We start from the raw sequence: 26,165 nt of genomic DNA, 5'->3' as shown, positions 1-26,165 counted from the left end.
GATTCCAGATCCAACTTGGATCTGGTATCTGCCTCCCCACACCCCCCACAGGGGTGACTTGGCAACCTTATCTGAGATATAGGAATGGCAGGAAACCCATTAGTGGTAGGTGACATGTTGGAGATCATTGGCAACAAGCGGGCATCCAGGAGGAGAGGAAGGAAACAGGAGAGGATGCTGTTGATGATGGTGTGATATCACTTCTGGAGAAACATAGCATTTCTGATTATTCCTAGAGAGAACTGACATTACTTCTGGATTTCCCCCAGAAAAGGCACCACACCATCCTCAACAGTGGTTGTCCCCTATTATTTTTCTCCTGCCTTCTCATAGAGTAGCAGGGGAAAGCAGGAGTCAGGGAATTCCTTGCCAACAGCAGGAAACTGACAGCCTTACTGGGCTTAGAGATGTCAAGTGTATGAGAGAGGATATAAAAATAAGTTGAAATGAGATTAATATCCATGAAATGCTATATCAGGTCTACTCTGCCCAGGTCTAGCAGAATGTGCTCATGGAGTACCACTTGTGCATGCGGAATGCACATGAGCCCACACCATATTTCTAATCTTGAGGATTGTTTAGATTAAGCCCATATATATCACTGTGTACCACTGTAGGGAAAAAAAGTTTTAAGACTATTCACAATACAAAGCCCTACATAATTATGCACATTATAACACACAACAAAGGGACTATTCATTGAGAAACTGTGCTGTTAATAAGCAAGGCATTTACTGAGAGAGCTCTCATGGAGAAGGTTTTACGTCGTCTACTGTCAATATTTGGTTGAGTCAGGGAGATTTGAATTCTAACCCTCCCACACAAAATTATCTCAGAGCTACTTTGGGAAACAACAAGATAACTATAGAACAAGAGAGACATCTAGTGACCAAACAAAAACAGAGTTGATCCATATAATTTCTATAATGCAGTATATTGTTTGTACTCTTGTTGAAGACAGTCTGCTGAGCTGATAATTTCCAGCTTTTCCATGATGATACCCAATAATCCATTTATAATAATCTTTGGTTTGTAGCTTTATCCACTAAACTAATTTTGAAATCTGCATTCTGGGTTATCTTTGGTTGCCAGGTCTCCATCATCCATTGTGGGCAATGGCAGAGGCACGTAAAACTGGAAAATGCCATGTGCCGTAGTGTGTTTGAAGAGGGAGAAAGATAGAGTCCTCTTTCTTTCTTTCTTTGCGCATTTCAACCCCAACTTTTAAATCAAGCAGGCACAGGAGTTCTAGAAACCAGATGCAACACAGACCTGAGAACTGCTGATGCATTTGCCATGGCTTGATTGAACAACGAAGTTTTGGGGATTGGAGATGAAATAAGAGCTGTCCTCCAATTTCCTTCCAATTGAACTCTACGATAGAGCAGCCACAACAGTGGTTTAAATGATTGGATTTCTAGAGTTGTTGTCTTGCTAATCCCTGGTGTTGCCTTTCCAGTCTGAGGAAATGAGAAGTGAGAAGAGGGCAATTCTACTGTTTCCATTGCCCTCAACCAAGAAGAAATGGTAAGGGAAATTCAATGTGACCATAAGAAAAGCCCTGTTGGTCCATCTAGTCCATCTTATAATGGCTGACCAATTATTTGAAAGGCCAACAACAGGGGATAGAGGCTGAGGCTTTCCTTGATGTGCTCCTTAGCACTGGTATTCAGAGGTTTACTACCACTGATTGTGGAGGTTCTCTTTAGTCATCATGGCTAGTAGCTACTGATGGTAACTATCCTCTGTGAATCTATGTAATTCTCTTTTAAAGCCATTTATGCTAATGGCTATCACTATTTCCACTGGAAGCAAATTGCACAATTTCATTTATAATTGAGTAAAGAAGTACTTTTTGTTTCTCCTGACTCAAATGACCATCAGCTACATTTGACACTTCTAACATCTAATGTTATGGGAGAAGTAGGAAAATGTTTTCTCTGTTCACTTTCTGTACCCTGTACATAACACATCACCTTATTTTTACTTTCTTTTACAAAATGTATATCCCATCTTTCTGCCCTCACAAGGGTCACCAAGACTACTGACAATTTAAAACATATGTGATAAAATCACATTTTAAAACCATTAAAATCAACTGTGGTCGATCTGAACTAAAAGTCCGTGGTTTATTCACCCGAATTAAGATACAAATGTATTTGGGTATGGAAACCCAAGCCCTGATCCAGATCACCTAGTCTAGCTGGATCTTATCAGATCTCACAAGCCAAGCAAGGGCAACTCTGCTTAGTATTTGGATGCGAGTCTACCAAGGAAGTCTAGGGTTGCTATGCAGAGGCAGGCAATGACAAACCACCTCTGTTAGTCTCTTGCCTTGAAAGCCCTACAGGATCCTCCTAAGTCAGTTGTGACTTGACAACAAAAATTTTTTGCCCTGACCTAGTTCAGGCTAGCCCAATCTCGTCAGATCTTGGTAGTATTTGGGTGGGAGGCAACCAAAGAAGTCCAGGGTCACGGAGCAGAGGCAGGCAGCGGCAAGCCACTTCTGAATGGATCTTGGATCTGGGTCACCATAAGTTGGTTGCAACTTGAAGGCACTTTCCACCACCACGGAGGCCTGAATACAAAACACACATTAAAATGACTGGGTACCTAGAAAATCTTGACAGTTGTAATTCTGTTGTACCTTCATTTACCTTTGTCTCCCACCTGCTGTAGCAAACAGGATCGTGAGTGCACTTCATGGCAGATGGGTGGCAAAAGTAAGTAAAGGGGCCACAGCCGTAGCAGGGCTGGTCTAGGTTTGATTAATCTTCTTTGCCCAGTTCTTTCCTACCTACCTTCTAACTCAAGTCCATGCCAATCACAAGCCTGGAGACAAAGCCCATCATTTTTGCAGTATTAAATGTATTGTTTGTTTTCATTGGCTGGAAGATCTATGAAAATCTTAAGAAATCTTTTGGCCTGGAACATTTGGCTGCTCTCCACCAGTAGACCTTGAGCTCCGGGCAGCTGCACAATCAGGCTTCCACCAAGGCTCTTGCACCTAGTTTTGATTATTATTTTTTAACCATTAGGAAAGATGTCTTGGCAGTAAGTAATTTGCCTTTGCCAAGAAACATTTTTATCAGTGAGAATAAAGATTTGAATTCCATCTGGAAATTGGCCAATTTGACTGGCAAACCTCTAAATATCAGCACATGGCATCCCAATTCTCAAAGCAATTTAGCCTCTGTCAGATACAGAAGCCCATCACTGGGGCAGCTGACTCTGCTGCTATTAGAAGAACAGAACAAATGACATCTTCCTAGCTCTATTGAACTGGTTGCTTCAGACAGATGAATTAGCTCCTCTCCATCACAGGCTGTGTGAAGTCTACTCTCTAGCACACATTTTGGTCTCAGCTGAGCTCACAGCGGCATCGCTTGTTTCTGTAACAGCCAAGGGCTGGTGCTAATTCTTTCCTCTTTTGTATCGCTAAAGTCTTCTTCTTTGATGGGGTGCCTCTGAACTAAGTTGGGTGAGACTCTGTTGCGGGGGGGACACAGCAACTGTGGGGGACAGCAAACATGATGTATTTTTCTTATAATTTTAAAAGGCTTTTATCTTACAGAAGCTAGATAAATAGTCTGAAAATTGCAGCTGGTGTATGAGTAAGACCCCCTTCTGCAAATGCAGAATAATGCACTTTCAATCCACTCTCACAACTGTTTGCAAGTAGATTTTGCTAATCCGCACAGCTGCAGAGTACATTGAAAGTGGATTGAAAGTGCATTATTCTGCATGTGTGGAAGGGGCCTAAGACAGACATCTCCCCATCAGTTTTTACTTACATGTGATAATGCTCAAGTGGTCTTTTGGTCAGTGATCCCCAACATGGTGCTTCTGGGTGCCATGCACTAGCCAATAGCACCAACTAATGGGCTTTGGGTGGTATTCCGTTCTTCAAGCCTCGATTCTCCAAACAGCTGGTCATGGCTTTCCTCTGCTCTATTGTAGTAGAAGATGATTGAGAAAAACCCAGTAAGCATCACTGTTGTGTTCACAAGGAGCACCTATTCAAAAACGTCTCCCTCTGTGGGAAGATACTCAGCTTGCAAGTTTTTTCTTTGCTGCATAAAAAAACCTGCAACTTTCCTTTTCTGTACACTATTAAAGGTCCTTCTTTGCATGTAGAATCTCTAGGAGACAGGTGGCAACCATTCTTTTTGTTTAAAAATCACCTAGCATACCACCAGAAAAATATCATATGCTATGATAATGACAGAACAACAGGAACCCAATTTCAATTACAGCAAGAATTTTTTGCATACCAAGTTCTCAGGTCAAGCCATTAGTGTGGGTATATTCTTGTGACATGTTTTGTTTAGTTGAAACAAAGACACATTTCCCCTTTAACTGCTGCATTTCTGTCTTGACAATGTTCCTCTGTCAGTTTCTCCAGTTGCCATAAGTCCAGCAAAATGCCCACAGACCATAGCATCACAAGTGGAATGTCCAGTCTTGTACATTGCCCAGAATGTCACGTGGATAGACTTTGGTGTATGCAGGGCATAAGCAGTGGCTCGGTTGTACGGCATCTGCTTTGATTATAGAAGGTTCAATCCTTGGCCTCTTCCAATTAAAAGGATCTGCTAGCGTGATGTAAAAGGCCTCCTATGAAATCCAGAGTCCTAGATAGACCAGTGGTCTAACTTGGTATGCTGCAGCTTCATGAAACAAGCAGTGTAGAAGAAGGAACTGAATGTATTATCAGAGAAGGCAATAGTTCTTTGATTGATTCCTAGGAAAGCTACTTAATCTACCATTAGCATGGCATATTATATCCAGCTGTGAGTAAGTCAGATATCAAATTGGAATCCAAGGCTGCCCACTGAGCCAAATATTTACAGAGTCAACCACCTGTAATTTCAATTCTTTGACAGAATAACATACTTCACTCATCTTCAGTAGGCAGGGAACGTTATTAGCCCTTTTGTGACCCTAGAGAGACTGGAGAGTGAATGCTTGCAAGTTCACAATAAGATGATGGACAGTAGTACTTTGTCCAGGTGTCCCACCCAACTGCCATCACTGCTCAGTTCCATCAGTTTCGGTGTCTCCCCTATGAATTTTGCTCTTTTTCAGTTCAGCAAGTATTGTAGTGATGAACTGTGGGAAAGAACATCAATATCCTCTGACAGTTCACAAGAATAGATTTTAAATGAGAGTGCATCATGGCTGCTTTTAACAATTTTATCTGCTTCTGAGTGGCCTCACTTTGAATTCAGTTTGGTTTCTTAAATCTCAAAAGCCTCATACTGGGTAATAAAACTCCAATTTAAACAAAATACACTTTGGCACAAGAAATGTCCAGTCTGCTTTGCAGATCCATGTGTGATGTCTTGGGCTTTATTTTTTCCAGATGTAAGTTTCCTCCCTGGTGACTCTTCCCTTCTTTAAATTATATTCTTGACAAGCAGCAGTGTTGCAGGTGTTACCCAAACAGAATGTCATTCTCCCTATCTCCAGAATTTTGGTTTTATGCCCACACTTTATCACAAAGTCCACAAACTTTTGCAAATATAGCAAGCATGAGAACACTTTGCCTTAATTATTATTGTTGCTGTTGTGATTTTATTTTTACCCCACATATGTATGATGAACAAATTGATTTTGTCATGGTGGGCAGCTGTGTAAAGGACACAGTATGTAACAGACTTCCCTCTGTGATACACCTCTGAAGATGCCAGCCACAGATGCAGGCGAAACGTTAGGAACAAGATCCACCAGACCACGGCCACGCAGCCCAGAAAACCCACCACAACCTGTGTAAAGTCTGTTTGTAGCAGTAGAAAAGAGCCAGAGTCCAGTAGCACGTTGAAAACTAATATATTTTCTGGTAGGGTATGAGTTACAACTCACTTCTTCAGATACCTAAACTGATTTTGGAATTCTTAAATATTCATGATCCACGGCCACTCTTGTCCCTCTCACACGCCACATGTTTCTGTGCATTGGGAATAGAGCGCTGCCTGATGAATTTTGAAAATTTGCTAGCATTCATGCAAATGCTGAACTTAGAATGAGTCCACACCTGATGGGATCTTGACATCAGCATCAGGGGCTCCTCGCTTCCAGATACAGCTCCAGCTGCAAACTAACACTAATAATGAGGCTATGTTGCTGTCACTGCACTGAACAGTTTTCCTGCATATTTATGAGGCTTGTTCAGAGAGGGCCTCATGTCTCATTTATTCAGTTTTCATCCTCTTGGGTTTCTTGTTATCCAGGTCTTATCCAAGAGTGTTGCTGAACAGGAATCTCTCCCAGTCTTAGCGAAAGTTGCCAACAGGCCTGAAGAAAAATGTCCTGTCCCTTTAATATTAAGAGGCTAAAAGTGTGGGAATGGGCAGTTTTAAGCATTCCACAGCATGGAAATTAATAACATGCACTGGCAAATTACATCCCCCTTAAGCACAATTAAAGAGACTGGACATTTTTTTTTCTCCAGGAAGTTAACCTTTTGTGAAATCAGATGAAACTGGGGAAGACTTGTGATGGGATTTTCCCAGTGATGTTCACAGGCACTCATCTTCTCAAACTGGTGCTAGGAGGCAACATCAGGGGAAGACCTGGGTCTTTGTACCCTGTTTGCAGGCCTCTGGGGCAACTGGTTGATCGTCTTCTGAAATAGAATGGTGGACTTGATGGACCACTGATCTAATCCAGCAGGACTGTATTTATGAAGGATTATACTTCCTCATTCCCTGCGCTATGGTCCTAATCTGAATCAGGATCCTACATGGCTGCTTCTATCATTTACAAAATACATGGAGACACCGCTATCACCACCACTCCATTTTCATGTCTGTACTTGTCTTCATCCCAGTGCTTTAATGCCAGACTGAATGTTCGGAGGAGGTCCCCAAGATGATTTGGGAGTCCTCATGTTGACATCATAAGTTTTGAGGGGAGAAGATGCAATGCATCTGCATCATGAAAGAACCCCTTGTAACATGGCCAGAAAGCAAACTGGTGTTGCATAAATTTGCCAGGATTTTTCTCTTTTGCTCTCTCACTGGGAAGAGATTCATTCTAGAGCTTCTCCATACCATCTTAGCCATCCTTCTTAAAACATGCCCATTTTTTTTGCTTAAGTCAGCTGTGTTCTCTGTTACATGATGGCTCCGGCCAGATGTTCATAAACTACTTTTGTGGGTATGTTCATTTTCTCAAAATCATTAATAATTTCAAAACTTTGACCTTCTCCTTTTACAACACCATTTTCAAGAGAATAACACTTGGGGGTAGAAACAATTGTATGATTGAGTATTGCAGTTTGGAACCATTTCTGCCACAGGGGACAACCTTAAAAAGGAATCATTCTTCCACAGATTTACAGTAGTCAGTGAGGAAAAAGACCTCAGCTATCTCCAGTGCACCACCTGCCAATACAAGATTGTTCTTTCAACTGATTAGCACATTGTTCAGTCCAATTTTGCCAGCATTTAATGACAATGTTTTTGCCTTGATGACACAAAGATGTGCTAGTCAGTATTGGACAGCCTTCTAATCATCCAACAAAGTCTTGCCTTTCCAGACAAATTATGTAAGGGTTAGCCCAATGAGCTATCTATGCGGTGGTTTCCCAGAAGCTCAGTGAGGAAATGCCAGGTTCTAATATTGAAAACCTTTAACTGGAGATCAAATCCATTACTTTCTAGATGCAAAACATCGGCTTTGCTACTAAGACAACAAACTGCTCTGACAGTTATCCTTAGCCACTCAACAAGACTGTGTCCTGTTATGCACTTCTGGTCTGCTCCACGGTGAGTGTACTTCCTTTAGGACAGAGTTTTCATTGCAGACACATTTTCCCTTATCCCAAACTCACTGCACTGGCGATCCTAGAAGCCCCTTGGTTCTGAAGAGCAGGGAAAGTGCGAGGCTTTCCTTACCCACATTGGGAAAACTAAACCCCATCTTCCATCTCACTGACTTCACGTTTGCCATCTTCTCCTGCTCACAGAGGTGCAATTCCACCCACAGAGGAGCAGTTCTACCCACTTCTCCAGAGGCACTTCTAAGGAATCGATTGTGTGGCTTTTTTATATATCAGCATTCCATTACAGCATCAATCAAACATTAAAACTGTTTTTAAACATTAAAATGGTCCAAAAAAGGCGGCAATCACTGAAGCCAATTTAAATGACCTGGAAGTATGTGTGTGGGGGAGGGGGGATGGCACCTTGGATCGAAGCAAGCAGTGGGGACTTCCTCATGGGTAGCCAGATAAATGTGGGGAGTCCCCATTGTGAAGCAGGCAGCCTTGGAATAAGCATAATGGACTTGTGAGTGATACTTCCAAGTCCCAAGAAGAAGAAATGGGGAGAGCTTACATGTAGCTCATCAATACACCTGTAGTCATCTATGGGGCAAATAGTTCCTAGGGGCCATTTCAGCTTCAGTAAATGGTGCATGGGGTGGAAGCAGAGCTACCAGCTATAGGTTGGGAAATTCCTGGAGATTTTGGAGTGTAGTCTGAGGAGAATACATCTAGCTGCCATGAGGATGTGTGCTGGTCCTTTGACACGCCATTGCCTCACAACAGCTTTTCCCCACGATTTCTGACTGAAGTATGGATTTTCAGATTAATCCTTAGGATGCCTATTCAGCTGCAGTTAGCATGACTGAGTCGAGTATGCTTCTGTTCCCTCTGCTGGCTCCCTGGCTTTCTTTCATTCTGTGGCGGTCACAGATTTGTTTATTTGCAAAACACAGAGGCAAGCAGATCTCAGTACGGTGGAGCAATAAGGAAAAATGGAGGCAGCATGGCAACCACTGCATAAATTGCAGTGCAAAAATCTTCGTTAATGCTTTATTTTTAGATGCCCTCATTTTAAGTCAAAATCATCTGTTTTAATTTTCTTCATCCATTGGGATAGTTTCTGTGTTACTCAGTGTAATATACTGCCATCTAAATAATGATCATTAATTTGTGCATTGTTCTTCCTTCAAAATAATTAACAAAGTTCTCCAATAAAAGCAGAAAGAGTGGGGAAACATGCTGTGCCCAACATAACTCTTCTGATAGCCCTGAACATTGTTTTTTTTTTTACCAGCCCTTCAGGCAGGCTCCAGTTCACACAACCATTTTCCATCCATCTCAATTTAAAATAACACTGGCAGAAAATTGTCACGAAATCCGCTCTCTAAGACTTTGCTAAAATATAAAATATGTTTGACAAGAGATATTACCACAAATCCATTTTTCATTGGATTCATATCCCCTATGTAAGTGATTTCATTTGAGCAATTGTTTTACCAATATGGAATTTACATTTACATAAAATTAGTTACTTGTATGTCTCCCCTTCCTTCTGAAAATGGATACCATGGTGTAGCAGTGTGATATCCCTGCACATTGAATGCTGTGTCTGTGTATATATATATATGGACACACATGGCTTCCCTCTGCTCTATTTCACCTCAAAAAGAGACCTGTGAGGTAGGATTGACTGAGAGAGAATGACTAACTCAAAATCATGCAATCACGAGGGATCTGAACCTTGCTCTCCTCAGTTTTATTCCAGCCATTGGACCATTGGAATATTCTAGAAAATTGATGATTTGTTCAAACTCATACTATTTCTTTGCACCATTCACCATCAAACTTCCATTGCTAAGAGGTAATGGCAGAACCTCTTTGCTAGTCCTCCAGGGCAACCAGCTGGCAAAGGACACTGAACTAGTTGGACCACTGGTCAGATCCAGCAGTTTTTCTTATGGCCTTATGTTATATTCCTAATATCACGTGACAGCTATGTGATGTCAGGGAAACCAGATTGTAGTCTATGGCAGGAGCAAACAATATGGGCTGCTGGTTTCCTATAATACAGACAGAGATTTGATATGAAATGCACCCCTGCTATAAAAATGGAATTCATATGTATGAGGCCTCTGAAAATTATATTTCCACATCAGTCAGCCTTTTTCACCATTTTTTGCCACATTCTCATAATTCCCACTTTCTCTGTGCAAGTTTCAGTCTAGCTACGGAAGAATTGTATAACTCTTCTTTAGTATGCAAAATATACAATATTACTGGAACCAGTCGCAAATGAAAAGGCTGTGATTCAATATGTGTCTTGCTTGTTTATGATGCTAGGAAGGTTCTTGAGAGAGGATGCCAACTTCAGATCTGTGCCAGCACCATCTGCTACTTACTGTAGGAAGTTATGACCCAGCATAAAGAATGTGCTAAGCATTTACATCAGATTCTGTTCCCTCTTTCGCAGACTGCCAAGGAGAAAGGGCAGTGCTCAACACATTCTAGCCAACATGATGGCTTTGACCTTCTCATCTCATCATAATGTTCCTGGCCTGATCTCACTACCTGCCACAATAAGGCTGACACGAAGACTCAAAGAGAGGCAGTTTTCAGACCATATTTTGGCCATCGCAGGGAAGTACATGCTCTCGTTCCCATTAGTTCAGCCAAATGTTGTTACTTCCCATCAAAATAGGATATGTCTACAGTGACATGTGCTATGTTTCCATTTCTAGTGAAGGGCTCTTTTTTACAAAAAGCCTTTCCCAACCCTAAGTTACTAAGGTACAATATGGCATTCAGCTGAAATCTTTAGCATTTTAACAAAGGTTTCATTACAGTACATTGTACATCTATATTTTCCTAGCAGCAGTTTCATGCCTGGCACGCAAGAGGTTTTTTTTTTTACAGGACTAACAGTGCAATCCAAATGGGGGGACTGCAGAGGCAGCCAGGGACACCACAGTGAAGACAGTGCCAGGGTGCTTCCACAGGGGTTTGGGTGGCACAAAGGAGGGTAATCCTTCCGCTCAAATTACCCCACAGTCCAAACAGTCTTATGCTGCACAAAAGTGCAGCTTAAGTTTGTGGGCTCCAGCAGTGGCATTCCTAGACTGGAACACCAGTAGAAGCCGACTACAGTTGGCTCCATGCCAGGAATGCCCCAGCTCACCCTTATCCTGTGCAGGTGTTCAAGTGGACACCAACATTACTCAGGGGCAGATGCTTCCGGGGAGCCCAGCGCTATTCCCACAGCCCATTCCCCCACCAGCTGGATTGGGCTGCCCATAACATATCTGCAAGGATTCGTACAAAAAAACACTTACGGCTTGTTGAAACCCTGGTGAGGCTTTTGATGTTCTGAATAAGTGTGAGAACTAACACAGAATTGAACTACACTCCCTCTTACTGCACCTCTGTTGTGATATTTGAAAAGGAATATATATGGCAGAAATGCAGAAGCTGGGGATGCATGAACAGCTTACATAGTCTCACTGTGGGAATTCATTTTCCAACATTACATATAGAGGAGGAATAAGAGGAAGCTCAGCTTTCTGCCTTTTCTATTCCTAATGCTTCCTTGAGACATGCAAAGTGCTTCTCACTAAGCATGTCATAATCCTCATTTAAGTGTCTTATTTCCAGCTATAGACCTTCACAAGAGACAGGGAGTTATACCGTATAGATTTATTTATTGTGTTGCTCTTTTGGCATAAAATTGGATCCAGCCCTCAATTTCCCCTCAGGAGACCTTCACCCTACTCAGATGGCATGAGACCAAACCAATCCTTAGAGTTGGGTGCTGTGTGGTTTCCGGGCTGTATGGCCGTGTTCTAGCAGCATTCTCTCCTGACGTTTCGCCTGCATCTGTGGCATCTTCAGATGATCCTCTGAAGATGCCAGCCACAGATGCAGGCGAAACGTCAGGAGAGAATGCTGCTAGAACACGGCCATACAGCCCGGAAACCACACAGCACCCAAGTGATTCCGGCCGTGAAAGCCTTCGACAATACATCAATCCTTAGAGTTCTGCAGACCTCTTGTTATATCAACCAGCCAGCACTTATGTGAAAAGGATCTCAGTCTTGTTCCCAGCACTGTAGCACTGTAATGGTTGTAGAACCAACCAGGGGAGATGTGATCCTAGATTCCCACCCCGCGTGGGACCCAGGACCTCCAGCGGGAAGTCAGCGTTGTTGAGCCGAGAAACAGCATAAATCACGCCGCCATTTGACCGCAGTACCGCGTGGATGCTAACAAGTGACAACTAATGTAGCTACATTTGCCTTCTGAAAGGGAAACAAAGACAGGGGGATAGTGCGCAGGAAGCTGAAAAGGAAAATCAAGAGAGTCGTAAAAATGTCCAAGGTGCAAGATGCTTGGAGGTTATTAAAACAACACAGTCTTCAGCTGGAATGTGTTCCGGCAGGTTAGGAAAGGCAGCGCCTAATCCAGCAAAGAAAGCCACCCATGGTTACCGCGGGAGGTTAACATTAGGGAAAAAAAGATGTCTTTGAGAAAATGGAAGTCCAACTTAATCCGATGAAGAATACCAGAGAGAACACAAAATGGTAAGGCAAAAGAGAAGCAAAGTTAGCCGTAAGTAAGAGGCAAAAAAGGATTATGAGGAACTTATGGCTACATCAAGATCAGCAACAAACAAAGTTCTTCAAGCACATCAAAAGCAGGAAGCCAGCATAGGGCGGTAGGTCCGTTAGACGACATGAAGGAACAAAGGCGTGCCAAAAAGCTGCGACAGGGAGACGGGTAAGAGAAGCTGAATTAATTCTTTGCATCCGTGAGGTGAAAAAATTCCCGCACCTGAACCAAGTTTGTGAGGAGGTGACTCCTGCGAACCAGCCGGGTTAGTGGCAGACGTATGACAGCGTTCTGGCAGCCATTGATGCTAAACCAAATGCCACCAACCTCACCCAGATTGCATTCATCGTAAGAGTGCCTTTTAAAGAGCTCAAGCATGAAATTGCTGATGTTCTCACATTAATATGCAACTTATCCCTGAAATCAGGTTCCATCCCTGAAGACTGGAAGATGGTCAACACCACGCCACCACCTTTAAGAAAGGGTTCTGGGGACCCGGGAAATTACAGGCCAGTCAGTTTGACATCTGTTCCTGGTAAATTAGTAGAATCCATCATTAATGATAAAATCGATAAACATGTGTAGAAAAGCAAGACCTGCTGAGGAAGAGTCAGCATGGCTTTTGTAGAGGCAAGTCCTTGTCTACACAAACTTACTGTTCTTTTGAGGGTGTAAAATTATGACATGTGGATAAGTGTGGGTAACCAGTGGACATTGTCTACTTGGATTTTGACAAAGTTCCTCACCAGAGACTGCAAGCTTGAGAAAACTCAGCAATGAAGGAATAAGAGGGGAAGTCCTCCCATGGATTAAAAACTGGTTGGAGAAACAGGAAACAAAAGGGTGGGTATAAATGGTTCTCACAATGGAGAGATGTAGGGAGTGGTGTCCCCCAAGGATCCGTTTTGTGACCACAGTGCTCTTTAACTTATTCATAACTGACCTGGAAGTAGGGGCGGGTAGTGTGGTGGCCAAGTTTGCAGCAGATGATACCAATTCGCGTAGGGTGGTAAGAACTCATTGTGCTGATTGGCGGCGAGCTCCAAGCGGACCTTGATAAATTAGGTGAGTGGGCTAAGAAATGGCAAAATGCAGTTCAATGTAGCTAGATGCACGTAGGGGCGTAAAAAAATCCAAACTTCATTATTATGGGTCAAGGTGCTATCAGTCACAGACCAGGAAAGGGATTTGGTATGCGTCTTAGTTGATAGTTCCATGGGAATGTCAAATCAATGCATGGCAGCGGTGAAAAAAAGGCAACCTCTATGCCAGATGATCACTAGGAAAGGAATTGATAAAACTGCAAAGATTTGTCATGCCTCTTATATAAATACGTGGTGCGGTAGACCGCGACTTTGGAGTAATTGTGTTCAGTTCTGGTCGCCACATCTCAAAAAAGGGATATCGAAGAGATAGAAAAAGTGCAGAGAAGGGCAACGGTGATGATTGAAGGATTGGAGCACCTTTCCTGCGAGGAGAGGCCGCAGCGTTTGGGACTCCTTAGTTTGGAGAGGAGACGCCTGAGTGGGGGGATATGCGATTGAAGTTCATATAAATTATGCATGGTGAAAATGCTGACAGAGACATTTTTTCTCTTCACAATATAGAACCAGGGTTCATTGAAAATGCTGGGGGGAAGAATGACTAATAAAAGGAAACACTTCTTCACGCAACGTGTGATTGGTGTTTGGAATATGCTGCCACAGGAGGTGGTGATGGCCACTAACCTGGATAGCTTTAAAAAGGGCTTGGACAGATTTATGGAGGAGAAGTCAATCTATGGCTACCAATCTTGATCCTCCTTGATCACTGTTAATGCCTTAGCAGACCAGGTGCCTCCTTGCTGCAGCATATGAAGGCCATTGCCAATATCCTGCGTACGTGAGCTTCCGGCGGCAATTCCTGGTGGGCCATCGCGAAGTGCGCAGAGCGCTGGACTAGATGGACTCTGGCCCGGATCCGGTGTCAGCCTTATTATGTTCTTATGTTCTAATGGTCTGATATGTTTTGGAACATATATGATGGATTCAGTTCCTGGATTGGCTAACATAATGTTGTCACTGCCACTTAATCAAGTTTTGAAACTATTTAATCGGCTGAGTATCCACCCTCACTCTTTCTCTTTTCTGTTCTTCAGGACTTCTAACAGTCATCTATCTTGGAGGCATCTTGCATAGAGTTTTTAGTAGAATGGAAAGTCTGAATGAGCTCCAGAACCCTCTGTTAGCCAAGAACAATGGACACCTCCATGGCAGTTATACTTTCCACCAGCACAGCCACCAGGACTATGCTAGCCATCGTTGTCCAGGCAAACTGTATTCTTATATCTTCCAAAACTCTGGCAATGCAAGGACTCACCAGCTGCTAGATGCCAGTTCTCTACAGCTGGCTGTTGAAGCATTGTATGGTCCAAATTTTATCCTGGTGAAAGATGAGACCAGTGTCAAAGTCAAGGACAACAAAGTTGAGAGTTGTGAGACAACCTTCATGGAAAACAAAGAGCCCTCCATTGAACCTTCTGATGGGCAGGAAACACAAGGACGATCCCTTATGGAGAATGACATCAAAATCCAGACAGTGTCCTATGAAGTGGAGGAAGAAGAATTCCAGGAATATGAAGTATGTTTCATAGGCTACAATCCTAATGCACGCTTGGGACTTATATCTGAGTAAGCATGCTTATATTTGGGGTGTAGATTTATGAAAAAAACTTGTTCTACCCTCTGAGGTAAATGATGTATATAACTTCCCTAGCCTGAGAGATACTGTGAGGTCTGATACTTTTGGAATAACTCTCAGTATGATGTTTTAGGAATAAAATGTCCTGAGCTATCTGTAGGTAGGCATACAAAATAAATAGGAGTTTTTACTCGCTTGTTTTAAACTAATATCCAGGATCATTCTGTAACCCAGTTTATCCAGTAGTTTATCAATTCAGACCTTAATGCAGACAAGGTACAGTGCTGAAGATGAAAAATAGTCCCATTTCACCAAAACACAGGAAAATAATTTTCTAGGAAAATCCCAGATCTCCAATTAGTAAGCTGAGAATTTAGCTTGAGAGAAAAATAAGCATCCAGAATATCTGGATTCTCACCTCACATCCAAAAGTATTAGAGGATATGGTGTTAGAAGCTCTGAAAATCTTCTCTCTCTCCCCCCGCCCTCCCCTTCCATGATTCTGTCAAGAAGTATGAAAGGGTATATGAAAGTATAGTTGGAAAGACAGAGGTCAAATGAGAGAGAGAGGAAAATACTGTAAGATACTTAATGAGAGGAAGTGTAGGAGGGTGAAACAATTCTGCTTAAATGCCACACTAGAAATAGATGTTCTACAAATATTATAAGCAGACAATGTAACAGAAGTACTTGGAGGAGAAAAAATTGAGTAGGATGCCAATTGTTTTACTCTGATGGCCCAGTGCTGACAAAAATGATTGGGAGATTTACAACTGTTGTTGTGTTTTGCAATTTCAAACTGCGTTATTTAATAAGAGAAGGCTGTATGTCTGGGACTTCCTTCCTAATAAATAAAGTCATGATAGTAATTATAGTCCAAATCAAACACTTGTCATTTTTCCTACATGATAATCTTCTGACTCAAATTCCCAGAGTTCTCACTACACAAAAGCCCATCAGAAAAATCATGAGTTCCCTCCGGAATCAGTGATTTGAAGACAGCAGCTTAAATATTTATTGAGCTAATATAATTTGGACACCCGCTTCCTTAAGGCTTCCTCTAAGCTTATTAACTCGTCCATATATCAATATATCTCTAGAATTCATTTACTGTTCTGATTATTTGTTTAGATTTACATCTGCCATTTGCATTTTTTTCCAGTTTTGCTTTTTAGATATGACTAACATCATAGACATACTGTAAGAAGAGTTTTGCTGGATCAGGCCAGCCCGTCTCACATACTGGCCCACCAGTTACTCTGAAGGGCCAACATTGTGGAATGTGGAAGTTCCCTTTAGTAGCCACTGTTAGATTTATCCTCATTAACCAGCCTGTTCCACTTTTAAAGCCATCTATGCTTGTGGTAATCACTATGTCCTCTGGCAGTGAATTCCACATCTTAATCATTCAGTACTTCTTTTTGCCCTTCCTGAATCAGTTGCCCATTAACTGTATTGAATGCCATTGAATTCTAGTATTTTGGGAGTGGGAGAAAAAGTTCTGCCTCCCATGCATAACTTTATAAACCTTTATCATGTCTCCCCTCAGTCGACTTTTTTCTAAATTGAATCTGAGTTAGTTAATTATGTTAAGACACAGCAGATTAGCACTAGAGATGTATGGAAGAGTACGAACAGTGTGCTAATAACTGAAATACAGTGTGCCCTCCTCCCAAATAGATTCCTTGAAGTCCCGGTATATAAAATAAGGGCCAGATCACTTTTAACTAAATGGTGTCTGGATTGATGCCCTTTTTCAATCAGCAGACTTAGGTATGAATAGAATAGAATAGAATAGAATAGAATAGAATAGAATAGAATAGAATAGAATAGAATCTTTATTGGCCAAGTGTGATTGGACACACAAGGAATTTGTCTCCGGTGCATATGCTCTCAGTGTACATAAAAGAAAATACATTTGTCAAGAATCATAAGGTACAGCACTTAATGATTGTCATATAGGTCTAGTAAGCAATCAGGAAACAATCAATAGTAATAAAAACATAAAATGTAAAATCATAAAATAAAATGAAACATCAATTGCCTGACATATCAAATATTTTAGATGTGAATGAGAGAAAGGTGACAGATGTGGTGCCTCATCCAATCCCCACTGAATGATTCAGACTAGCTGATGTTCCCAAGCAGATAAGTAGTGTAGATCTCTATAGGTCTCTGATGATACGGGCAACTCCTGCTGAGGCTTGCATTATATTGCTCAGTGGGGGATGGTTTCCTCCTCACAGAGATCATCAGCGTCATGTGTGCTGTTTCTCTGAATAAGTATGTTGTTCTTGTAGCAACACCAAGTATGGGAAGTGTGAGCTGATTACCGTTCTGCTGGGAGAGCTATTGTTCACCATCACAAAATTAATTTGCTTTCCAGAGTGACTCCTCAAGTGACAGTGAGAGTGAAGATCATTTTCTGATGCTCCCACCTCGAGACCACCTGGGCTTGGCCATTTTCTCAATGCTTTGCTGTTTCTGGCCTCTGGGAATCGCTGCCTTCTATTTTTCTCAAGGGGTAAGCATATTCATTTGTCAGTGTCCTCTTCAGTGTACAGTTCTCTTTTTGGTTTTTGGAATTATTTGCAGATGTGGCCTATAGGACCTACACAACAGGATTAAGCATTATGATAAGTATGTTACAATGAAGGACCTCCAACACTGGTATCCCTGCTAACAAGACGTAGTGTAGGAGGTTACTGATGTCCCATGCCTCATAGTTTCTAAACATATAACCAGTGGTGGGATTTAAATAGTTTAACAACCGGTTCCAGTGGTGGGATTCAAATAATTTAACTTGTTGTTTACAAGCTCAATTTTAACAACCAGTTCTGCCAAAGTGGTGCGAACCTGCTGAATCCCACCACTGCATATAACAAATGAAATTATTGACAGTTTGCTGCCCAAAATCTGCCATTGGAGATGGCTTCTCTCATTCTGTCTAATGGTAGGATTGACCCTGGCCCTTTCCCCACTTACCGTTTGCTGCGCGCTACTGCCCCCCAATAGCGCGTGGTTCAGCGGTGCTCCCCACGAGTCCGGGTGGCGACAACGCAGCCACCCCGACTCTGCGCTCCAACGTCCCTTCAGTGCGCGTCATTTCTGACGCTGGAAGAAATGACACCTTCTGACTACAACCCTGCGCCGGAAATCGCTCATGCTGGGAGTGGCACGCAGGAAATCGTAAGTGGGGAAAGGCTCCCTGTATTCTATCTTAGAAGAACGCAGATGCACTGTCCATGTTCTTTTGGAGGATGCAGAATAATTAGAAGCAGAATATACTTGTCCCATGACTTTAAGAAGATTTCAGATGTGATATGAGTCCATACCTTTGTTTGTGAATACATACTGGTAGAGGAGAGTCATGTGGGGCCTCAGTTCAACATAGGTCATGGTCCAACAAATAGAAACACTTGAGCTGCCATATTTAGGATGACCAAGGAATGCAGAGTTCCTGTACTTTAATAGCTGTACAAAGGAGGAAATTTTGGCAAGTGCATCTTTCTCATTCACTGTGGCATGCTAATTCCATCTGCTACAGTATACTAAAGATATACATCTCATGTTTTCGTTAGTATCTGCTCACTTTTCCTGAAGTTGTTGTTGTTGTTGTTGTTGTTGTTGTTGTTGTTGTTGTTGTTGTTGTTGTTGTTGTTAAATTTTATATACTGCCCACCCCCGGAGGGCTCTGGGTGGTGTACAACATAAAATGACATAACATAACAGGAAGAGCACAGTTGTAATTGGACAATCATAATCTCAAATATAAATATAAACATGGCTCTATAACATTAAAATAACCGAACCTGTTTAAAATACAGTGTACAATATACAGCGTCCAACAGTTTTAAAAACCTCTCCTGAGAGGGGAATGGAAGACCCCATAGATGTAATAGGGACCACATAGGTTAAAGGAGGGGGGCACCATCAGCGGCTAGCCTCCCCAAAAGCCTGGTGATAAAACTCAGTCTTACAGGCCCTGCAGAACTCACCAAGGTCCCACAGGGCCCAGACAGTTGGAGGAAGAGTGTTCCACCAGGCAGGGGCCAGGGCCATAAAGGCCCTGACCCTAGTGGAGGCTAGCCGCATCATTGAGGCACCTGGAACCACCAGGAGATTGGCCTCTACCGACCGCAGAGGCCGAACTGGGACATATGGGGTCAGACGGTCCCGTAGGTAGGAGGGTCCCAAGCCGCATAAGGCCTTAAAGGTTACCACTAACACCTTGAAGATGACTCGGAACTCAACTGGGAGCCAATACAGGCAGCGCAACGCAGGCAAGATATGATCTCTAATGGCAAACAAGCAAACGAGCCGCCGCATTTTGGACCAGTTTCAACTTCCGGATCAGTGCTTATAAAAGCAGCTCTCCAAGGTCAGGGACACCAGACTCCCCTGCCCACCCACCCCCCACCGGCTATGCTCTCAGCCGGCAGCCAGCAGTCCTTTCTGCCCTCCCCTCCGAGAAGAGGCGTAGCTAGGGAAATGGAGCCCGATGCAACATCTGAGTTTTGCACACCCCCCACCCCCCATGGGCGGTCGCTGTGATGCTGGAATCCACCCCCAAACAGCATCACTTTCAATGTGTTTAAACTAGGGAGCCCAGATTCTCCTTTTAAATCCACCGTAAAAGGAGAATCTGGGGTCCCCAGTTAAAACATCTTCTATTAGCTCCCATTGGAAACAATAGGGGATGGGGCACCCCCTTTGGGAGTCCATAACTTTGGATCCCCTTAACCAAACCTCACCAAACCTGGGTGGTATCATCAGGAGAGTCTCCCCAAAAATCCCTGACATTTAGGTGCTGCTAGCCTAAAAACTGCCCCTCCTGCAGGTCAAAAACTGAAAAAACACTAAAAATTACAAAAACCCCACAAACGGGGACGGAGCTTCAGACATGTAATGGGGGGGTTGAACCCGGGGAAACCCCCCTCCCCTTACCTTCATCCTCGCCGGAAGCTGGAAAAGCAGGAGACAGGCAAAATGGCAGCTACGGGAACCAGAGAGGTACTTCCTCACATGTAAACAAGGAAACACAGGGAAACCCTACTGCATTGCCATGCCACAAACTACAAGTGCACAAAGGCCATGGATGACTCACAGGCAGTGGTGGGATTCAGCAGGTTCACACCACTTCGGTAGAACCGGTTGTTAAAATGGTGCTTGTAAACAACCTGTTGTTAAATTATTTCAATCCCACCACTTCTCACAGGCATCCTTTTCATGAACATAGCATATAAAAGTGCCCGTAAATCACATTTCACACCACCTTGGCTATATTTGCACAGTCAAAATATCTCAGGGTAGAACCAGGATCTTACATACTGCAGCTGATTTGTCACGGTTTCTCCTTTCGCATGGCTCCTGGCTGTTTCCAAGGACTCAAGTTCTGAAATAGACTATCTGCTCCAGTGGTGTTTGCACAGCAGCAAGGTCAGCGGGGACACACAGGAGCATTTTTAAAAGTACTACCTCTTTGGCAGTTTTTGAAAGTCATGAGGCAAAGGGAAAATAGCGGTGCAATACCAGGGCAGATCCTGTGCAGCTTCGGGAACCGTGCAGAATTCTCAGCTGCACAGGGATATTTTCCGTGCTTACCCCAGAATATTTTGACCATGCAAAAAAGCCCTTGGGATCTTCTTTCCTCTCTCTTATTCCTTGTCTTGAAGCTGACAGCAAAAACATTTGATATACGGTCCAAATGTACTTGTTCAACGTTGCTCCTCGATTTCATCCTGCATAACTGCCCAGTTCTTGCCTGCATTTTCAAGACTTCATCACTTGGTATCATTCACAAATTTCAACAGCAATATCTGCTTTTCTTCCCTGGGTCCCCAACTAACAAAATTAATCCCAAGACCAGTTACTCAGAAAGTCCTCTCATTAGCACTCTCCAATCTGACATTTGTCTTTTTTTGCATAGCCTTTTCTTTGAGTCCTTTTAACTAGTTCCTTACCATCTTTATTCAAATTAAATAGTAATTTCCTGTGTGGTACTTTATCAGATGCTTTGCTGAAGTCCAGATAGATTATATCAACTGCATTTTCCTAGTACTATAAATAGTTTCTGTAAAGGGAAATGAAATAAGTTTAAAAGATTGGAAATGTGAAGGCAGTATTCATTCTATTACTGCGTGATCACACCAGTGGATTTCTACTGATTTCTGTCAAGTTACATTGTAATCAAACTTACCCAGCAGAAGTCAGCTCCCAGGTTTTAATTAAGAATGAACAGGATGCAAAAACTCCATGGTCTATGACTTTTCAGGTTAGGCTTCCAACAGCTTTCAATAAATATACAAATAAAGGTCAGTTTAGGAAGCCTAGAAATCCTGGCTGAGAGGCAGAATTCTGATATTTACTAAACTCCCTTTTAAGATAGGAATTTTTAAAGAAAAGAACAATAAACAATAAACAATAATGTACTCAACCCTGGCAACAATAAATAACGTACTCAACCCTGGCAACAATGAATGTCCAAGTGAACTGCAATATTGGAATGGTCAGAAAAAGATTTGAAAAACATTAAACCTACATTTAGGAGCCACGTGGCGTAGTGGTTAAGTGCTTGCACTGCCACGCACACGGTCAGGAGTTCGAGCCCCTTGTGGGTCAGATATACTGGCAGCTGGCTCATGGTCAACTCAGCCATCCATCCATTCTTGGTCAGTAAATGAGTACTGTCCTAGCTCATAGCTAGGGGGTAAAGAATGGCCAGGGAAAGCAATGGCAAACTACCCCACAAAAATGGCTTGCCTATAAAATCACTGCTCACAGTGGTACCCCAGGGTTGAATACAACTGAAGGGGAAACTTTACCTTTAAACCTACATTTGCCAGTAATACTCACACGCAGCTGTGGTCCTTTTGAAGAATATAATGTATTTAGGTAACACATGCCTCAATCTTTCCATTTCCAAAAACACATAATGGCAGCTTACAATCTTAGAATACAATACAACATTAGCACATATAACAGTAAATTCCAAAATATAAAACAGATTAGGAGCCAACATGGTATAGTGATCAGATTATCAGACTAGGAAATGAGAGATTAAGATTGAAATCCCAACTCCACCATGAAAGTATTGTCGAAGGCCTTCACGGCTGGAATCAACTGTCTGTTGTGGATTTTCTGTGCAGTGTGGCCTGGTAGTTTTTGCTCCTAATGTTTTGCCTGCATCTATGGTTGGCACCTTCAGAGAGATGTGTTTCTCTCCATGGCACAGTGTGGATTGATTGTGTGATGGAGCATATCTTTGGACCACCTCACCAGTCGGGGCATGGGGGTAAGGCAAATGGAAGCTTACTACATGATCTTGGGCCAATTACTGTCTTCTTTCAGCCTAACCTGCTTCACAGGTTGTTGTATAGGACGAGGAGAGAATAATCTGCTACATTCATGTAGGCCCCTGTTGGAGAGAAAATTATCTAAATAAATAAATAAGCAACTATAAAACAAGATTAGAAGCCATAAAATCTACATAACCAAAAAATCCTAGTATAAAATTGACATCAGGTGAGCAGCAGGAATCAGCGCTGTAGAAAATGACTCAGGCTATATCAAAGGCCATCCAGAATACCTAGGTCTTTCTGGGTTTTGCCTTAATGTCACTAGGGAGAAATAGATAAGATAGTTAGTAAGATTCACTATGGACAGATCCAAAGTAATTCATACTTCAATATTATTAAGTTGTTGTGTGTGGTAGTGAGTGAATAGCATCAGTCCTGTTTTCTACCTGGGAATGAAGGTATGTGGCCTTTCGTAAACAGCCAAGGATGAACTGAAGTCTTCCCTCAGTGTACCTTCAAGGTGCTGCCCAGGACAGCATGTTAATACAACCACTCTGGAGAGTTGTTGAACTAGCAATGGCTGAATCTCAGTGGGAAAATTATAAAGAGACAGAGAGAGTTAGGTCCTTGATCCTGCCAAAACTCAAGTGGCATTTTCCAAGGAGTGGCATTCTCCTTCTTTGCACGATTAGAAGAGTCTCCCTCTTATAAGGAGTCCTCCTCCTCCATTGAGAAAGCTCCAGGATAGCCCCTGACAGCACTTTAGGAATGAAGGAGGGGCGTAATTCTGCAGAATTGTGAGATCAAGCCAGATGACTAATTCTGCTCCTGCAAAGGAATGGGTTTTACCCTCAGGTCACTACTTCAGCTCAAGAAAAATTTCCCAGAACAACAAGTATAATGTGCGACATAGCTTGCTCAGACAGTATGTGCTTAATTAACATAGATTCATTCTGGAGAAATCCTGTATAGATATACCTGAAGGGAAGCTAAGTTGCGAAGAAAGGGATAAAGAGGACAAGAACACATATTATTAGTAACATAATGACAGGATATACATTCTCATAATGAGTATTCCAGTGAATTTGGGTCAGCTCATCTCCAAAGAAATATCCTGGTGAAGCAACCAAATATAGTCCCTGAATGAACAGATAAGTATAAAGCACGATAACTGCAATGTTGGCTCAAACTAAGATCTGACATTCTGTAGCTGACAATGAGTAGCTAGATACAATTGAAAACTCAGAGTATCACAGTGACAGTCATCTCCTGTCCTGGCATCTTATTCTTAGAGCTCCTAGCAGTTCATTCCAATTAACTGTCTTATCTAATATCGTTTTAAATAGCATTTGATAAGCCTCTTCTGCCTTGTCTGTTTGCTTATTTACTACATTTATGTCCCAATCCTATCCCAAGGAATATGGGGAAATTTACAGCAGTTTTGTCAAAATCTCTATCTATTACAGAAGGACTGATGATCTAATTCATGAATTATCAGATTCATTTCCACCACCAATTTTTAGATAAGAGTATGTCTTCTTCACTTAAAAAAGAAAAGCTGGCATTGGTTAGGAATGTTTTGTGATATCAACTGCTTACCTAAATATTGATCTAAGTATTTGGAAAATGTGTATGCTTTCTCTCCATACCTGCTTCAGGTGGTTCACAATAATAAAACAGAACAAAGCATAGTAAAGGTAATAAGAACAAATACCAATACAATAAATATCAATAAAACAATTCTTTTGTAATCTGTTTTAAAGTTTATAATGGTAACATTTTTACATTATGTATTGTATTGTTTTATATGCTTTTATATGTGAACCGCCCTGAGTCCTTTGGAAGATTGGCAGGACAGACAGACAGACAGACAGACAGACAGACAGACAGACAGACAGACATAAAACAACTAAACTCACAAAAATCATGCCAGTAAAAGCAGCCTAAAACCTAACAACTCATAACATGGAACAAGGTGAAATAATAAAACAGTCCTCAAGCTAGGATCAGATCTAAAAAGATAGAATTCCTCATTTAAAACCTGGGTTAAGGGAAATGTTTTGTCCTGGCACTTAAAGGAGAGCAAAGTAGACCGCAGGTGAACATTAAGGGTGAGGGTGTTCCAAAGGTGTAGTGGCAACAGTGAAAAGGCCACGCCTCTTAGCTTTGAAGGTGGGAGCACAGAAAGCAGGGCTTGAAAACAGATCTCAGCTTAAACACTGTTTTGTTTTCTTTCCAGACCAGCAAAGCAGTCTCCAAAGGGGACTTCCACTTGGCCAGTTCAGCTTCCCGACGAGCTCTGTTCCTTGCTGCCCTCTCCATCACTATTGGCACAGGAGTATATGTTGGAGTGATTGTCGCACTGATTGCTTACCTATCTAAAGGTGGCCATGTATAGGAAAGGTCTTTGTACAAAAGCTCGTCTCTCATCACCTGATGGACAATCCTCTTGGACTGGGTACTTCCCTATGAAATACAGCACACCATGTTTATGAGATACTCTCTTTGCACAGATAAATGTGCTCCGAGATACTGTGTAGGCACATTCCTTTTTCCAGTGAACTATAGATGGTGACCTACTAACAAGTTTTTAAAAAATGCCCTTTGGCATGAAAGATAGCACAGTCTAAATAGCCTGAAGTCTGAGACTTTTGGAAAGAAAAAAGGTGTAAGGGGTATTTTCTTTTCTTTTTCTTTAAAATGTTGTCTGCAGGGTGTTTTCAAAGCAATGTGCTTGTGTGCTAGGCCTGTGACCTGTGAAGTTCAGTCATGTGTTGGATCCAAGGCCCTGTCTGACTCCAGGGCACAAAGTGAAAAGCAGAGGAGAAGGTTCAGTTCATTGGAAGCCTTTCCATTGGGAGACAGGATAGAGATTTGAACAGTGGTGGCAAACAGAATTTGTTAGGAACGCTGAGGATAATCTTTATGCCAGTATCAAATGATTATAATTCACCCTTGGGTCATTACATGCCACATGAAGCCAACTTTGATCCATGTTCTCTTCCAGGTTCGCATAGCCTATCAGCCAGCAACTTGTGTACCAGGCTTTCCCTACGGCTTCATCTTATATCAACGAAATGTTGGGAGAGGCACCATTTAGTATCACTTCCATCTTGAGATGCATATCTGTTCTAAATAAGATAATGAAAAAGAGTTTTGTGTGTTGTTTGTTATAGTGATTAGAAATGTCCTCAAGGACCTTCTAGTTTTAATTTTGTTTCTAGTAACATGCTGTACAATGTTACACCAGGTAGCTTTAAAGTGAGCATTATGAAATGGAAAAGTCATCAAGAAGAAGAGTTGGATTTATACCCCACCTTTCTCTCATGTAAGAAGTCTCAAATCAGCTTATAAACTCCTTCCCTTCCGCTCCCCACCACAAACACCTTGTGAGGTAGGTAGGGCTGAGAGAGTTCTGCAAGAACTGTGACTACTCCAAGGTCATCCAGTAGACTTCACATGTAGGAATGGGGAAACAAATCTAGTCACCAGATAAGAGTCCGCCACTCATGGGGAAGAGTGGGGAATCAAACCTGATTCTCCAGATTACAGTCTACCACTCTTAACCACTATACCACGCTGTCTATATATCACATTCTGGATGACTTCCCGGGGTACTGTAGATCTTACCACATGGTGGCAAACGTATAGAATGACTAATAAAAATACTGTAAACATTTCACCTTGTAGTGTTTAGAATTTGTATGTAAAAACGGCCTTGTATGCATCATTGGAATCTTCACCTAAGACAAGAGCCTTTGCTCTGCCTTTTGTTGTACAGACACATACACAAGTAAATTAAGTTGGAGTTCAAT

The 26,165-nt window shown here is 42.2% G+C and overlaps 1 protein-coding gene across 2 annotated transcripts in view; it reads left to right on the top strand.

The window, feature by feature from the left end:
• Window positions 1–25,749, top strand: part of SYNDIG1L (synapse differentiation inducing 1 like) — a 50,574-nt gene extending 24,825 nt beyond the window's left edge. For both annotated transcript variants that reach the window (XM_048483271.1, XM_048483272.1), the window contains exons 2-4: window positions 14,511–14,992; window positions 17,439–17,576; window positions 24,590–25,749. In XM_048483271.1, the coding sequence (XP_048339228.1) occupies window positions 14,564–14,992; window positions 17,439–17,576; window positions 24,590–24,748 (726 nt within the window). In that variant the 5' untranslated portion in view covers window positions 14,511–14,563 and the 3' untranslated portion in view covers window positions 24,749–25,749. The remainder of the gene's footprint in view (window positions 1–14,510; window positions 14,993–17,438; window positions 17,577–24,589) is intronic.
• Window positions 25,750–26,165: the final 416 nt, after the last annotated feature.

The sequence above is a fragment of the Sphaerodactylus townsendi genome, linkage group LG02, assembly GCF_021028975.2.
Source record: "Sphaerodactylus townsendi isolate TG3544 linkage group LG02, MPM_Stown_v2.3, whole genome shotgun sequence".
Taxonomy (NCBI): domain Eukaryota; kingdom Metazoa; phylum Chordata; class Lepidosauria; order Squamata; family Sphaerodactylidae; genus Sphaerodactylus; species Sphaerodactylus townsendi.
Note: the sequence above shows the minus strand (reverse complement) of the source record. Positions and strands in the feature narration are given on the sequence as shown.